Source organism: Miscanthus floridulus, chromosome 16 (assembly GCF_019320115.1).
Source record: "Miscanthus floridulus cultivar M001 chromosome 16, ASM1932011v1, whole genome shotgun sequence".
NCBI classification, from domain to species: domain Eukaryota; kingdom Viridiplantae; phylum Streptophyta; class Magnoliopsida; order Poales; family Poaceae; genus Miscanthus; species Miscanthus floridulus.
Window position 1 is genome coordinate 33,109,033 of NC_089595.1, and position 15,837 is coordinate 33,124,869.

Genomic DNA, 15,837 nt, shown 5'->3' on the forward strand with positions numbered 1-15,837 from the left:
AGATAGTGAGTACGATGTCATCCACATAGAGAAAAAGGTAGGCGACTTCTGAGCCATAGCGAAGAAGACCAGGTCGCCTGGAATCCGAGCTTGGTGATGAAGTTGGCAAAGCGAGTGAACCAAGCACGCGGCGCTTGACGTAACCCATACAAGGATTTGTCAAGGAAACACATGGCGTCGGGGTGGCTGGCGTCGACGAAGCCCATTGGTTGATTACAGAGCACATGCTCTTGGAGATGCCTGTGAAGGAAGGGTTGGACACATCAAGCTGCTTGGTAGGCCACCGACACGATGCGGTGATGGTGAGGACAGTGCGAATCATGGCGGGCTTCACCACCGGTGAAAAGGTCTCACCAAAATCAATGCCTACATGTTGAGTGAACCCCCTCACGACCCAGCATGCTTTGTAGCACTCCAGGGACCTGTCTGGATTTAGCTTGTGCTTGAACACCCATTTGTCAATGATGACATTCGCGCTGGGCGGCCAATCAACTAGCCGTCAGGTACGATTTTGCTAGAGAGCATCGAACTCGAGCGACATAGCCGCGTGCCAGTTGGGATCCTTGAGAGCAGCATGAGCAGACTTTGGTATCGGCGAGATGGATGTGACGCAAGGTTTGTTAGTAGCAGCCAGGGCGTATCATGGATTAGGTTTGACGATGCCCGCCTTGAGGCATGTCTGCATTGAATGAGGGGCCGCCGAAGCGATAGATGTAGCTATGAGTTCAGGGAATGAGGGTGTGGCGGCGCCTAAAGAATTGATCTGTGGTGGTGACACAGACTGATGGGAAGGTGCCGTGGAGGTGGCAGAAATGGGACAGGGCTGAGCGCCTGAGCTAGAGTGCTAGATAGGGACAGGCGCAGCCAGGATCTAAAGAACAATAGGTGAGTCAGGTATTGTTGCTAGTCTTGCTATTGTCGGTGTTGTCTGAAACATTTCAGAGAGGAAGGGAAACCGTGTTTCATCAAATACGATGTGCCGGGAAGTGATCACCCATCTGCTACGAAGATCCAGGCACCGGTACCCTTGATGATCCACTGGGTATTCGAAGAGAGCACAAGGTGTCAGATTGGGGCTAAGCTTATGTGCAGTAGTAGCCGCCTGATTGGGGAAGCACAAACAGCCGAACACTCGAAGATGGCTATAGTCAGGTGCGGTGCCTAGCAGAAGCTGAAGGGGGGTAGTGGATCTACTAGTTTGACAAGACCTATGGTTCAAGAGGTGGGTAGCAGTGGAAAGGGCTTCAACCCAGAAGGCGTCGGGCATGCTGGCATGACAAAGGAGACTGCAGACGCAGTCATTCAAGGTCCGAATGATCCGTTTGGCTTTCCCATTCTGTGACAAGGTGTATGGGCACAAGAGGCGAAGAACAGTCCCATGGGCGGTGAGATGAGCACATAGAGCATGATTGTCGACTTCGTGGCCATTATCAGTTTGAAGAGCAAGTAAAGGAAGCTGGAATTGTGTACTGACATAAGCATGAAACGCAATCAGACACTGAAACACTTCAGACTTTGCACATAAAGGGAAGGTCCATACATAGTGAGTATAATCATCGACTAAAACAAGATAGTACTTGAATCTAGAAAAAACTAGGTAGTGGTGATGTCCAGACATCAGCATGTACAAGCTAAAAGGGTACGAAAGACACTGAAACTAAATGGGAGAAGGGCAGGCGAATGTGCTTGCCCAACTGACAGGCTTCACAGGCTTGGAAGGATGACTTGGTGAACTGGAAGTCATGGTTGGACAGAGTCTTGTGGAGGGTGTGACACCCGGGGTGACCAAGACACTGATGCCACAGATCTGCTGTGGGTACCATGGTCACCAGAGCCTCAGGTGTCGAGGGCGCCAGAGGGTACAGCTCCCCAGTGCTGTTACATCGGAGGATCTCCACCCGCGTGAGAAGGTCCTTGATAGAGAAACCACACGGATCAAACTCAACGGACACATTATTGTCGCGAGTAAGAGAATGGACAGAGATGAGATTCTTGACTAGAGCTGGGGAGACCAAGACATTGTTAAGGAGAAGGTGTGAACGTGGAGTGGCAATGGCTGACGTTGCGCGGTGAGTGACCTGGAGCGAGGCGCCATTGCCAACGGTGATGGGTGGGGAAGAATATAGGGGTTGGATGGAGGAAATATTACTAGAGGAGGAGGACATGTGGGAGGATGCTCCGGTGTCCAGGTACCACTCGGCGCTCTGGGGCCGGACGGTGGAACGCCAGAGGTGGCCAAGGCGGCGAGCATGGCCTGGTTGTCGATCGGGTTCACGGTTGATTACAACAGGGTTGCTGAATTAGCAACTGCATCTATGCTAGTGTACATGGTGTGCGTGGTGACCGCCTGGTGGGAACAAAATTCAGTGCTGCCCCGATGCAAAGCACATCCGGTGCCCACCCTTCCGCCCGATCGACGCGTGGAGGCGCAGGAAATCTGACGGTCACATGTCTGGGAAGCTCCTAGCGCCTTGGCTCGCTTTCCTGCCTGGCTCCTCGCACATCTGCATGCATGGCTTGGCAGCGCGGCTACATGCATCGCAAGGCAGCGCGGCTGCATGCATCACGAGGCAGGGAATTGGAATAAGCGCGGCCGAGGGTTTGGGTTCTGGCAACGCACTGCCGCCGCCGCCGCCTATTCCATCTAGCCCGGCGGACCAGCGCCGTCGAGGGTCGAACACGCCGCCGCCGCCTCCTCCATCTGGCCTGGCGCGCCACCTCCTCCATCTGGCCGATGGACGTCGCCGTCGAGGTTTGAACACATCGACTCATTAGGGTTAAAAAAATATTCATCTTTGCAATCATCAGCATTATGCAATTCATCTTTTGCAATCTTTGCAATCATCAGCCTCTTCTTAGATGGATTCTTTTGCGTCGACTCTTCTCCCGGCGGATCCTTCTTGTACGTCTCCAAGAACTTCCTGTTACTCATCACAGCAAGTACGTCTCCCGGTGGATTCTTCAGATGATACAGGCTCACAGCAGGCAATCTCAGATGCGCATGAGGATGATGCAATCACTGATGGTGGTCATGGAGTCGACAGAGAGTAGCCATCACAGGTAGGGTCATTGCATGTTCATTTATACAATAATGCAGAAACATCGCATGTTACTCATCTATTTTGGTACGATCATGCATAACATGACTGAATAATTAATCATCATCTCATTTTACAACAGGTGGCAGATAAAGTTGGGATCACTCCTGAAGTTGGAATGAATTTTGAATCAGAGGAAGAAGCCTTTGAGATGTATAACACATATGCCGGTAAGGTTGGGTTCAGTGTTAGAAAGAGCAATACAAAGCATCGAGTGGATGGTACTATATCTCAGAAATATATAGTTTGCAGTAGCCAAGGGCATCGGCAAACCGAGTCATCAAAAGACACTACAAGGACGGGTTGTGATGCTCGTGTTCAGTTTAGTGTCAGCAGAGAGGGGATTTGGACAGCGCAAAAGATTGTAACTGAACATAATCATTATCTTGCTAGTCCAAATAAGTTGCATAAGCTGAGATCCCAACGGTGTGTCACTGAAGCAGACAGGATGCTAATTGGCCAGATACGAGAAGCCGGGATGAAGCCAGCCCAGGTGTATGAGTTCATGAAGCAGTTTTATGGAGGAGCCGACAAAGTGCCATTCGCAAAAATGGATTGCAATAATGAGATTGGACACGAGCGTAGAAAGTACTTAGAAGCCAATGATGTACAGACACTGGCCGAATACCTGAGAAACAAGCAGTTACAGGATCCTACATTTTTTATGCCGTTCAGGTAGATAAGACAGATGGTCGGGTAGCAAATTTTTTCTAGGCAGATGGTCAGTCTATTATGGACTACAAATGCTTTGGTGATGCTGTGTCATTTGACACTACGTTTCAGACTAATAAGTTTGAGATGCCTTTTGCTCTAATCCTTGGAACAAACCATCACAAGCAGACGATAATCTTTGGGGCTGCATTGATATTTAATGAAACTATTAAATCATTTGTTTGGCTCTTTGAAACCTTCCTAAAAGCAATGTCAGGCAAGCATCCAAGGACAATTTTCACTGATCAAGACGCGGCCATGGCTGGAGCAACTGTTTATGTATTCCCAAATACAATCCATCGCCTTTGTTTGTGGCACATTTACTTAAATGCTGCTAAACATCTCGGGCATATAATTCAGAAGTCAGATAACAAGTTTCTTACTGATTTTAAGAGATGTGTGTATGAAGATAGATCCGAGGCTTACTTCATCGAGAAGTGGAATGAGTTGTTATCTGAATATAAACTAGAGGATAACTCTTGGATGAGAAACCTATATTATTTGAGGGCAAAGTGGGCAGCTGTGTACTGTGATGCTTTTACAGCGGATATGACCTCAACTCAAAGGAGTGAAGGCATGAACAATGTCTTTAAGAAAAGATTTCGTAGGAAACTCGGTCTTTCGGAACTCCTTGTAGAATGTGAGAAGGTTTTACTTAGTCTTCGTGAAAACGAGTTGCATGAAGACTTTAATTCACGCCGAAAGGACGCGGTTACTTACACCACAGATTTACCTATGCTGAAGGCCGCAGCGGAATCATACACAAGAAGGATGTATTCTGAGTTTGAGGATGAATTTAAAAAACAATTATCATTGTCTCAAAAATTGCTACAAACTGAAGGGACCAACTTGACATTCTTTGTCACATACATCCAATCCGTTCGTGGAGCAACAGTAGTGTTCAACAGTGAAGATTCTACCATTACATGTTCTTGCAGAAAGTTTGAAGCCATAGGTACGTATATGCATTTCAATTTGTAATATAATTTTTTATACTATTTACTGAAAATGGTATCCATGTCCTATAGGTATATTGTGCAAGCATGCCCTTAGAGTCTTCAATATAAATGGAGTGTATAGTTTGCCATCGCAATATATTCTAAACAGATGGACAAAATATGCCAAAAGGGGATTTTATATCGACAAACAAGGAAGTGAGGAGGAAGATTTGAAAGCACGTGCTGCACTTATCTCTCGAAAAGCTACAACTATTGCATTGAAGTGTTCAGTGTCAAGAGAGCTTCTTGATGATTTCCAGAAAGCCATAGAGAAGTTGGACCAGCAAGCAGATACTTCTCTTAGCAAGATGCAAGAAGAATCAAATGAGGTTCCTCTAATTCCAAATGAATGTGACACAGGCTCATTGAATGGTGTAATATCTTTTAGAGTTCCTCAGGTGGTAAAAGGCCCAAAGAATACAAGGTTCAAAAATGTGGTTGAAAAGAAGACAGTGAAGTCAAAGAAGAAAAGTGCTAAGAAGAAAGGTAGTGATCCTACAAATTCAAGATGTTTTTTCTTCCCTGATGGTTGCTTCTATAATAAATTTTTTATGTTCATGTTTTGTCATCTGCAGGAGAGGATCCAAATACTGCTGCAGAAAATGGAGATGGAGGTGCTGATCCAAAGCAATTAGCTGTAAGACATGATTGAGACTAATTATACCCTTTTCATAATTTATTTACTTATACGCACATTTAATATGACACAGGATCTTAATTCTTCTATCGTGTCTGCTCCGTTGATCCAAGGTGGATATGGTAATGCGACAATGCCACACTTTAATATGATTGGGAATTCTTCTACCATGTCTGCCACATATATATAAGGAGGATATACGAGTTTGTTACTTGGAGTTGATCAAGGCGCCACATTGCAGTCAGCAGTTAGGAGATTACATTTCGCTGGAGGATCCAATCATGAAAACATGTAACTGTGCTAAGCTATTAAAGTTTACACTTTGCATGCGGGATTTTATTATTTGCCCAAGATTTTATTATGGTGTAATAAAGAATTTAATCTTTTAACTGTGAGGGCGCCATATGATTTTTGTTTGTAGTTGAACCCTCTTTTATCTTTAAAGCACAGTGATCTCCATTATTGGTCACGCTTGACTGTAGCTACCATACTGTACTAAACGCTACGTGATCTTTGGGCCACACCACGTAGGCAAGGCACGGCAGCATGCTGCATGCATGTCCTCGGCCTGTGGAGGCCTATTCCAATTCCCTGCCTCGCAATGCATGCAGCCGCGCTGCCGAGCCATGCATGCAGATGCGCGAGGAGCCAGGAAGGAAAGTGAGCCGTTCGGAGGCACTAGGAGCTTCCCAGACGCGTGACCGTCAGATTTCCTGCGCCTCCACGCGTCGACCGGGCGGAAGGGTGGGCACCGGATACGCTTTGTATCCGAGCTACACCGAATTTTGTTCCGCCTGGTCACAGTGTCCGCGTTCCTTATCAAGTTTGGAGCCTTGGAGCCTTGGAACTTATATAATGCTTTCTATTGCACATTGTACATAGAGCACATGCAGCTTGGAGCCTTGGATGGAAAAAAATTATATTCGTCAGTGCAGCATTCGTACTCATGCTTGCATAGTGGTAGTGATTTTATTTATTCAGCCCCATCCCTCTACCTTAAGCTAAAATAACTCAGGTTTGTTTACCCCCGCAGCTTGGGTTTTTTATTTGGCCTCATCGGTCATGGCACTATGGAAAGTCATTATATTTTAATATAATATAAATCATTGGTGACTTATCTTGCTTAGTTTTATCATGCAATATTGTTACATTCATAATAATAACAATTTTGTGCAATATATAGAATCGAGGAGGAATTCTTGGATATGCCCGTACAACCAACCAATCGTTATCTTGTATCCAACCATACCATTCCATACAACCATCCGAACAAAAATCACGTATCATCATGTACTGGTAACCAAACAATTAACACCTACTATCCTATTCAAACTTGTCTCGTCCATAATCATCCATCTAGAATGATCCATCCTTTTCATCTACATACACCCAACTAAACACTGCCTTAACCTCGAAAATATGACTGGGTAGGGAATGGGACGGGGATGTGCTGTGAGACGGAACGAGTAGTGATTGCAATGTACGGGGGTTACGCACCAGGACCCGTGACCAGCCTGGGCACACGGGCCAAGGCCCAAACACGCATAAGCCCAATAGCCTATTAAACAGCCTGTCTAACAAATAGGAGTACAACTTACCCAAAACTCGCTCGCACGCTGCCTCTGTGGCTGCTGTGCTCGTTAAGGGTGTGTTCTGTTGAGCTGGCCGTGGAAAAAAGTTACTGTAGGTCATGAGCTGTGAAAAAGCTGCTGTGGATTATGAGCTGTAGAAAAGCTGAAAGCTATTTGATTAAATAAGTATAAAATATACCTTTTATCTTTATCTTTCTTGAAACAACTGTGAAAAAGCTTTTTATGCCACAAATTTCAAAAAACAAAAAGCCAAAAGCCAAAAGCAAGATCAGCTTTTAAAAATATACTACAAAAAAACAGCTACTTCTGGAAAAAACAGTCTAAAAAAACAGCACATTTGATTGGGCTTTTGGCTTTTTTTGCTAAAAGACAAAGCCAAATGACCAACCAAACGCGCCCTAATTGGGTTGCAATGCAAAGCTCATGAAAGCAGCGCTGGGAAGCTGGGAACTGGGATCGACGCGACGTAGGAGCTGGACCTGGACTGGAGGAGCCTGAGCAGGGGGAGGACGACAGGAGGCGGACGAGGAGCAGAGGCAGCTCGGCCGCCGGAAGGTTAGGCTTTACTCTCTTGTCGATCCATTTCCTGGGGCAAGGAAGGGTAAAGTAAGCTTTAGTTCCATTCCACGTCGACGACGAGAAATCAGGAATCCCCGCCGCCGGTAGAGACGGTGAACGAGGGCGGCGCCAGTGTGTGTTGGATTCAACTCTAGGTCGCCGGTTCCCAAAATGTTTTCTAAAAATGGAAATGTCTTCCAAAATTGTTCCTTTTTTTCGCGTTTGTGCAAACTGCAGTGTTTTCTTCTCTTCACATGTTGGTAGGAATCACGTTCTTTTTTTATTTGGCTTCCTCTTAAGAAGATCAGGGGAGATACATACAGATACATTCTTTCTGCAGAATCTCTGAACTCTGCTGTCCCTTCTTTGGAGAGGTTCGGCTTCCGCAACAAATTTTAGGCTTGAACTTCCTATCAGAAAGGTGGCATAAATTTTTTGAGTGGGCAAAAAATGTAGAAGTACGTAAGTGGAAGCGGTAGGCTTAATCTGTAGGCGAGTATTATCCAGTGCAGTGTTAATTGTTGTTTACTCAACTTTTTACTCAAAGGCACAAGAAGAAGGCTGCTTTAATGCATTTTTATTGTGTAGAGTAGCCATGGGGCCACCATCCTCCGTGTCACAGATTCACATTGTGCACAAGCTTCCATTACGGATGCAATTGGAGAAATGGAATTGCTTTTTTAAGATTTAGTAGAACACTAGGAAATTGCAGTAGATCAGCCTGAAGAAGCCCTGAACTACATGAATGCAAGACCCTACAAGCATTCAGGAACCTTAGAAATTACAGAAAACCTGGGAGAGAGTGAGAGAGGCAGAAGTTAGCTATATCCTTACTCTAAGGCTGTATTCTTGAATGTTTTTTACCTTATTTGTCACTATGTATGTACTATTAACCTCTTTCCTCCACAAGTTGATTAATTTGGAAAAAGTTGTGCTGTTCAAAGTATTTATATTAATTGTTTATTTGCTTGATACATGCTAGATGTTGGCCCACAGGATCACCGGCTCAGGTGAGTGAACCACTCACCAGTCTTGCCGAGCACCCGCTAGGGTTGCCAAGCACCCACTAGCCGTACCGACCACGAACAAGCGTTGTCCGTCCCCACGCACTATGGCTAGAGCTAGAAGAAGAAGGGAGAACAGAGCATGCACACACAGTACAAGACACCAGCGTTGGCCGAAGCCCTGTCTGGGAGATGGCAAATCTGAACTCTCTTTACTGAGTTGCCGTGGTAGTCTATTTATACAACTCTATCCATCTAGTCCCAGTACAGCTGCCCTGCTACAACAGTGACTAGATAACATATAGGGCTGACTCTGCGCCGGCCTCTGCATGTGCCTACAGTGCTGCAGGTGAGCCGTGCAGCGTCTGCACCTGCAGCGGCTACAGTATCATAGCAGGGGGCCTTTCGTTGCCGCCTTCCCTTGCTGTGTTCACATAAGGTAGCAGTAGATTATCTAACACTAGATACCACAGTGTGGTTCTTGGTTGGATACTAGGAGTGCCATTTTGTAGACAGTTCGAATAACATGTTCAAATTCTGCTCAAATTGAATCATTTGTGTGATCTTATTTTTACCGGTTCCCACTGATCACCAGTCTCAAACTCTCCATGCATATAAGCCTGCCAGCTGGAGTCGGTCCAGACTATGGAATGTCAATCCTGCTCCATCAAATCAACAATCCTTTTTTGCATTAATCTTCATGGATTGACTAACCTAGCAGTTTCTTTTCTGCTCAAGCTATTAATCTGGAGGAGAAAACATCTGCCTTCTTTCCCTTGCACAATTAAATAAGCCATGTTTTGTTTTAACAAGGCGCTGTTTGCACTATCTATTACAATGTGAACCAGAAATTTTTTGTTTCCTCACCAACTACCTGGCATCATTTTATTGATAGATGAGCAACGCTGGTGGTAACTGCATAAGGTGGTGGGATCACCAAGGCAGGGACTGCAAAAGTAATGAGAAGATGAGATTCCATGTTGTAGCTGATGAAGATTTCAGGAGTGCTATGGTTAGTTATGTCTACTTAACACTGCCTCCTCAAGTCCTCATGCACCTCCTTAGGTCAATTCTTTGGAACTAGTGTTGCTTATAGCACTCCTTTTTTTTTCCCTTTTCCCTTTTGCAGTTTACACTGTTGCTGTATTGCATTTATCTCGAATCAAACATTCCAATATTCCTGAGAGTAGGACAGGGTGCTTGAGTATCATTGATTCCTGGCCAAGCCATTATGCCCTTAGTACAAGCCCTACATTTTTTTCTCAAATGATTATAGTTATGTTGTGCGATTCTTCAAGTACAAGCACTTCATCTGAACCAAAAAGTCTTATGAAGCTCTTAATAAGCTACCCCAAAAAAAAAAAAGAAATTTGATAACTGGTGCTCCCAAGCATAAACCTTCTTGTTCATCATCTAACAAATGGATATCTTTCATGTATAAATACTTTGTTGATTTACCATGCTCTTTGGATGACAACGAAATCTGAAATGGTGTATACAAATATCATGATAAACCCAAAAGATGTCTAAATTGGTGAAATTTCTTACCCTAACCTAACTTTATTCTTGTTCTACAACAGCATGTACCTCAGGAGTTTGGAAGCTATTTGAGAAAAATCAATTCTGATACCATCAAGCTAAATGCTCCCAATGGTTGCACCTATGATATCGGGGTTTCCAGGGAGATGGGTCAGATAGTTCTTCGGTCTGGCTGGAATGTGTTTGCTATTTCTCATAACTTGGAAAAGAATGACTATCTTGTGTTCAAGTTTTGTGGCAGCTCGAGCTTTAAGGTCCGGATATACAGTTCATCTGGTGGTTCCCAGAAGATCACTTCATGTGTTAATCCAGATCCTAAGATCCTAGAAGATGTTCCTCCCCATACTACTTCTGATCATCGCATTCCGAATGGTAAAATCAATTGGAATTTTACGTACTGTGATTTTGTGATCATTGTAGTCATGTTCTATATGTGCAGGAAATGAGATACCTCATCCTGGACGTGTTCAGACACCAGCTGGTTTTGACTATTTCATGTCAGGGGGTTCTCGTTTAACCAAGGCACAAGACAAGAAAGTACTGGAAATGGCTCACACAATCAAGTCTGAAATTCCTCTATACGTGACAGTCATGAACAAAAGCAATGTTGACTTGAACGGTTGCTCTATAGTAAGTTGCATTTTCTTTTCAGATCATTGTAATTATGCTTTCTGCAGTTACTACAGTCTGATTTTGCTGGCCAAGACTTTGTCTTATTTTTCTTTTTTTCCGGCAGAGAATTCCATCTATACTCATGGAAGATGTTAGAGAGGAGGTTTTTAAAGCTACTGTTAAACTAGAAGCCCCTGATGCCAATGTATATGGTGTTTCAGCTACCCAGCAGGGCAATGATGAAATAGTTCTCCAGTCTGGATGGGATGCTTTTGTGGTTGCTCATCACGTCCAAGAGCGTGACCTCATCATTTTCAGACACAAAGGGAACTCTCACCTTCAAGTTTTCATCCTTGACCCAAGTGGTCATCAGAAAACCACTTCATGGTTTGGCATGCGAGACGTTTCCAGTACCCAAGAAATGTGTGATGATTCAGTTGAAATTGTCGAGCCACCCCATAAAACAGTTGGTATCATTGATCTGAGCAGCAGTTCTGACAATGAGAACAATGTGGCAGCATACAGTGCAAAATCAGCTAGGCGCCAGAAGCAGCAATTAGGCCATTTTGGGAAAACTAGGAGGATGGCTTCAACTTCCTGCACATCTATTAAATCAGGTCATGACATAGTACTTATTTCTGATTTTTTTATACATATTTTCTCTTCCTTTTGCTTACTCTATTCTTACTGAGTATATGGCCTATATTATAGAGCATGATCAGTTCCCCCTCAATTCCAACAACTCTGAGGGGCCTACCAGTCCCTATATTATATCAAGCAAGGTAACTCTACCGAGAGCGCAGGAAAAGATGGTATTAGAGAAAGTTCAAGCAATCCAATCTAGATTTCCTATCTATGTGGCAGTAATAAACAGAAGCGGTACTATTGAAAGAAAGAAATGTTCCAAAATGGTAAGTTAATAGCATAGCTAGTCACTTGTGTACAACTTCCTGTAAGGATTTGGTTGTTGATCTCTAGTTCTCCCGTTCGACTGCTGAACATCCATGTACTGTGCCTTTTGATTTGCTCTTGGATCGGTGATTTTTCTTATAAGAAAAAAACTTGCATGAAACCTCTGTCTCTCTCTCTCTCTCTCTCTCTCTCTCTCTGTGTGTGTGTGTGTGTGTGTGTTCACAACACCAATCTTTTGATCTTGGTGTGGTACTAACAATGAAGAACTCTGCATTTTTGGAACTCATGTAAAGAATGGCTTTCCCTTGAGGGCGCCATGAGTCTCATTATATAAGTCTGGCATTGCCTGAACCTAGATCCTAACAGGCCTCGGATACACCTTATATGTCTAATCCATCTAGAAAGTGTAAGGTACCAATACCAACTCAATTATGCAAAACTTTGAATAGATGGTGGAGATTGTACATTTCTGCAGTAGATTAGTTATTTGGTAGTACAGACCAATGGTTGGAAATGGTTTTGGTTGATTTGTGTTAGGTTAATGCATCACTTTACTGAATTTGGTTTTTGTATGTGCATTTCTGAATTGTTCTGTTGTCATCTGACACATATTCTTTATCACTGTATAAACAGAGATTTACCAACGAATATTCTAGAAGATGTCTTCCATCAGCAACCCAAGATCTGACTCTTCAGCTGGAGGGTTGCCGGGGCAAGCAGTGGCACACCTTGCTGAGCGTTCAGGGTGGTGACAGTACCTCTCGTGGTGTGCGAATGATTTCCCGTGGCTGGGCTGAATTCGTCCGCGACAATCGTCTCGTGCTGGGAGATATCTGTCTGTTCGAGCTGGAGAAGGCCTCGAGGTGTCTCAGGATGAAAGTGCATCTCATTCGCAAGGCAGGAGCATATATATAGAGCTATATCTGGTGCAATCAGAAAGAGCTGGACTGCTGGAGCAGAGTGGACGCTCTGCAGTTCCTGTTTTGTGCACTGATATGTGTGTTGATGGTCTCTCCTTGGAAGGAGATCCATATGTGAACTCCATCTGTGATGATACCCAGCTCACGACTTTGTTAATACTCCTATTTAGTAGCATGTCTAAAATGTTAGATCGTTAGTTATGGTCAAGTAGGTTAATTTGGGTGTGGTCAAAACAGAACAAATTTCTGAAGGGAGATCCATATGTGAACTCCGTCTGTGATGATACCCAGCTCACGGCTTCACTAATATTTAGTCTATCTACGATGTTAGTTATGATCAAGTAGGCTAATTTGGGTATTGTAAACAAACAGAACTATTTCCTGTCTACCAGCAGATCTGCAAAAATATTTGGCTCCCGTATTACCATAGTACCCACAGAACTCATTGGCTGTATGCGGATGTAGAGGCTGGAATCTTTTTCCATTAGAAAATGAGCATGATTTTTTAGGGAATCAGTGTGTGAAAAATTCTAGAGACTCCGGGGATATTTGGTTGGAACCCTTGTCTTGGGACCTCTGCCAAGTAGCCGCTTCTGACACTAGGCGTGGGCTATGTTTGCTTGTCTTATAAGCCGTATTATTTCAGCGAACGAATAGTGTTTTTCTCTCACAACAAATCAGCGAACAGTACTTTCAGCCATGACTTTTCAGCAAAGCGAACATGGCCAGGCTCAAGCCTATTTCCTAGGATGGGAACCAAAGACGCTCTCACTCTCTTTCTTTCAGCTCGTTTGTTGCAGCGTAAAGCAGTTGCCGCTACAACAACTCAATCCCCCTACACACTAGTATTTGGTGGAATGGCTTCACTAATATTTAGTGGACTATCTAAAATGTTAGTTATGGTCAAGTAGGCAGTAGGCTAATTTGGGTATGATGAAAAACAGAAAAAAAATTCTGTCACCCCACAGATCTGGAAGATATTTGACTCCCATATATTACCATAGTACCATATATATCATATGTTTAGAATGCCTGGAGATTGCCAAAGTACGTCTGTCACTTCTTCAGGATGAGGAGTACACCGTTATGTTGTTTTTTAGTAGGAAAATGATCATCGCTTTCAACTGCATCAATATAATCAGATCATAGCTAATGCCCAGCCCAGGCCTGGGTAAGGTTGAGACATAGAATGCGGTTACTAGCGCCGAGCATAATTCATTAGAAGAAGGACGCAAGTGCAGGTGGATACATCAAGAGCGTCCATTTCATCAAGTATTCTTGCATAACTATTCACACTTAGTGGCGCTACGGCTTGCACACAACTGATTCAGTGTATCATTGTGGCTGGCCACTATGCAAGAATCAAGTGCGTAAGAACTGACTTTTTGGTGCTGTCGTGTGCTCAAGAAGAATCAAATTAGAATAAAAGATGTCAATAGAACAGTAAGGTGAAGCTTGACAACAGAGAGAAGTAAACATGAAGTTCGAAAAAGAAGACATGACACTTTTTTTTAATTCACTATATACAACTTTATTTGCAAATTATTTGCTTACTGCCTGGTTCGTTACAAAAACTTACATCGAAATGCACAACCATATGGAAGCAGAATTTGTTGCACTACTAAGGTTCTTTAATTTCCAAAATGACACCAATGTCCAACACGATCATTCAGAAAACAGGAATTTTCAAGAGTACAAAATAACTGCCGGAAGAATATGCACTACCGAAAACCTCAAATTTGCCGAGTGTTTTTATGTTTGCCGAGTGCATTCCTTCGGACACTCGGCAAACAAATTCTTTGCCAAGTGTTATCCTAAAAACACTCTGGCAAAAAAAAAAAACACTCGGCAAAGAGGGGGTTTGCCGAGTGTCAAATAAAAACACTCGGCAAATAGAGGGTTTACCGAGTGCCACAAAAAAACACTCGACAAAAAGAGAGGTTTGCCGAGTGTCCAAAAACAACACTCGGCAAAGCAAAAAAATGAAGAAAAAAAACCCTACCCGCCCCCCTAAAATCACCTACCCGCCCCTCCCCTCCCTCCCAGCTCGCTCCCTCCCATCCTCTCCCGTGTGCGGCTGGCCCCCTCCCCTCCTCCCGCCGATGGCCAGCCCCTCCCCTCCCTCACCGGCGGCGCCCCTCCCCCGGATCCACCGCCCCGCCCCTCCCCTCCTTCACCGGCGGCGCTCCTCCCCCGGATCTGTTGTCCCGCCCCTCCCCTCCTTCACCGGTGGTGCCCCTCCCCCGGATCCGCCGCCCCGCCCCTCCCCTCCCTCACCGGCGGCGCCCCTCCCCCGGATCCGCCGCCCCCTCCCTCCCCTCCCTCACCGGCGGTGCCCCTCCCCCGAATCCACCGCCCCTCCCCTCCCTCACCGGTGCGCTGGGCGAGCTCGTGCAGCAGGTGGCCTGGGAGGCGGATGTAGAAGGCGAGCAGCGCGTTCATGAGGTAGCGGTCCGCAAGGAGGCCCGAGCACGCGGCGCGGCCGTGGTGGCGGCGGGCTTGGTGGTGGCGGCGACCGGTGGTGGCGTGGTGGTGGTACTGGCGGCGGCGGGCTTCGTGGCGTGGCGGCGGGAGGCAAGGGTGGTGGCCTGGTGGCGGCGGGCTTCATGGCGTGGCGGCGGGAGGCAAGGGTGGCGGCGGCCGGTGGTGGCGGCGGCCGGCTTGTTTTTTTATTTTTTTCGAAAAAAATGTTTGCCGAGTGTTTTTTGGACACTCGACAAAGTCTTTGCCGAGTGCTCGACATAGACTGTTTGCCGTTAAGAAATTTACGGAGTGTCGTTTGCCAAGTGTAACACTCGGCAAACGCTTTGCCGAGTGTTTTTGAGGCAAAGCAATTGTATCCCGTAGTGATGGTGAGTGTGCTTACATGTTTGTAAGTGTTTATGTTTACACTGTGATTTCCAATAAAAAAGAAAGGACAGAGCATTGTGCTGCTTTGTCTTTTTTTTATTTAAGTACAGCACAAGTGTGTATTGACATTAATTCATGCATTCCTTATTATCCAACAAAGTCATATGCCATGAGACTGTAACACCTCTATGTTAAGCATTGCATTTGGCACCTGCATTTCATGAGCACAAGTATCATTCAAGCATTCATGAACATGAGCATATGAAATTTCATCTCATTCTTATATTTTGTCACATGAAATGTTGGTTTATATACATGCCTATGCTAGGATTTACATGTGACCAATGCATAAAATGTTTGTGTGACCTTAGGAGTACCTTAAACATGTTTAGAATGTCATATGGAA

At 44.9% G+C, this 15,837-nt stretch overlaps 1 protein-coding gene and 1 pseudogene across 1 annotated transcript; both read left to right on the plus strand.

Moving 5' to 3' along the window:
* The first annotated feature begins 3,249 nt into the window (after positions 1–3,249).
* On the plus strand, positions 3,250–5,634 carry LOC136511701 (protein FAR1-RELATED SEQUENCE 5-like; annotated as a pseudogene).
* Positions 5,635–7,469: 1,835 nt separating this feature from the next.
* Positions 7,470–12,993, plus strand: LOC136513147 (B3 domain-containing protein Os03g0620500-like). The gene is made up of 7 exons (XM_066507135.1): positions 7,470–7,591; positions 9,494–9,610; positions 10,179–10,509; positions 10,577–10,767; positions 10,874–11,366; positions 11,461–11,660; positions 12,295–12,993. Exons 2-7 carry the CDS (start codon positions 9,494–9,496, stop codon positions 12,574–12,576), a joined length of 1,614 nt encoding a protein of 537 aa, XP_066363232.1. The 5' UTR covers positions 7,470–7,591; the 3' UTR covers positions 12,577–12,993.
* The last annotated feature ends 2,844 nt before the right edge of the window (positions 12,994–15,837 follow it).

Bases quoted from the DNA above. Each gene is read 5' to 3' on its own strand.
- LOC136513147 (XM_066507135.1), top strand. From the start codon at position 9,494: ATGAGCAACGCTGGTGGTAACTGCATAAGGTGGTGGGATCACCAAGGC. The intron at 10,768-10,873 runs GTAAGTTGCATT...TTTTTCCGGCAG, and splicing joins ACTTGAACGGTTGCTCTATA to AGAATTCCATCTATACTCAT. The intron at 11,367-11,460 runs GTCATGACATAG...CCTATATTATAG, and splicing joins CTGCACATCTATTAAATCAG to AGCATGATCAGTTCCCCCTC.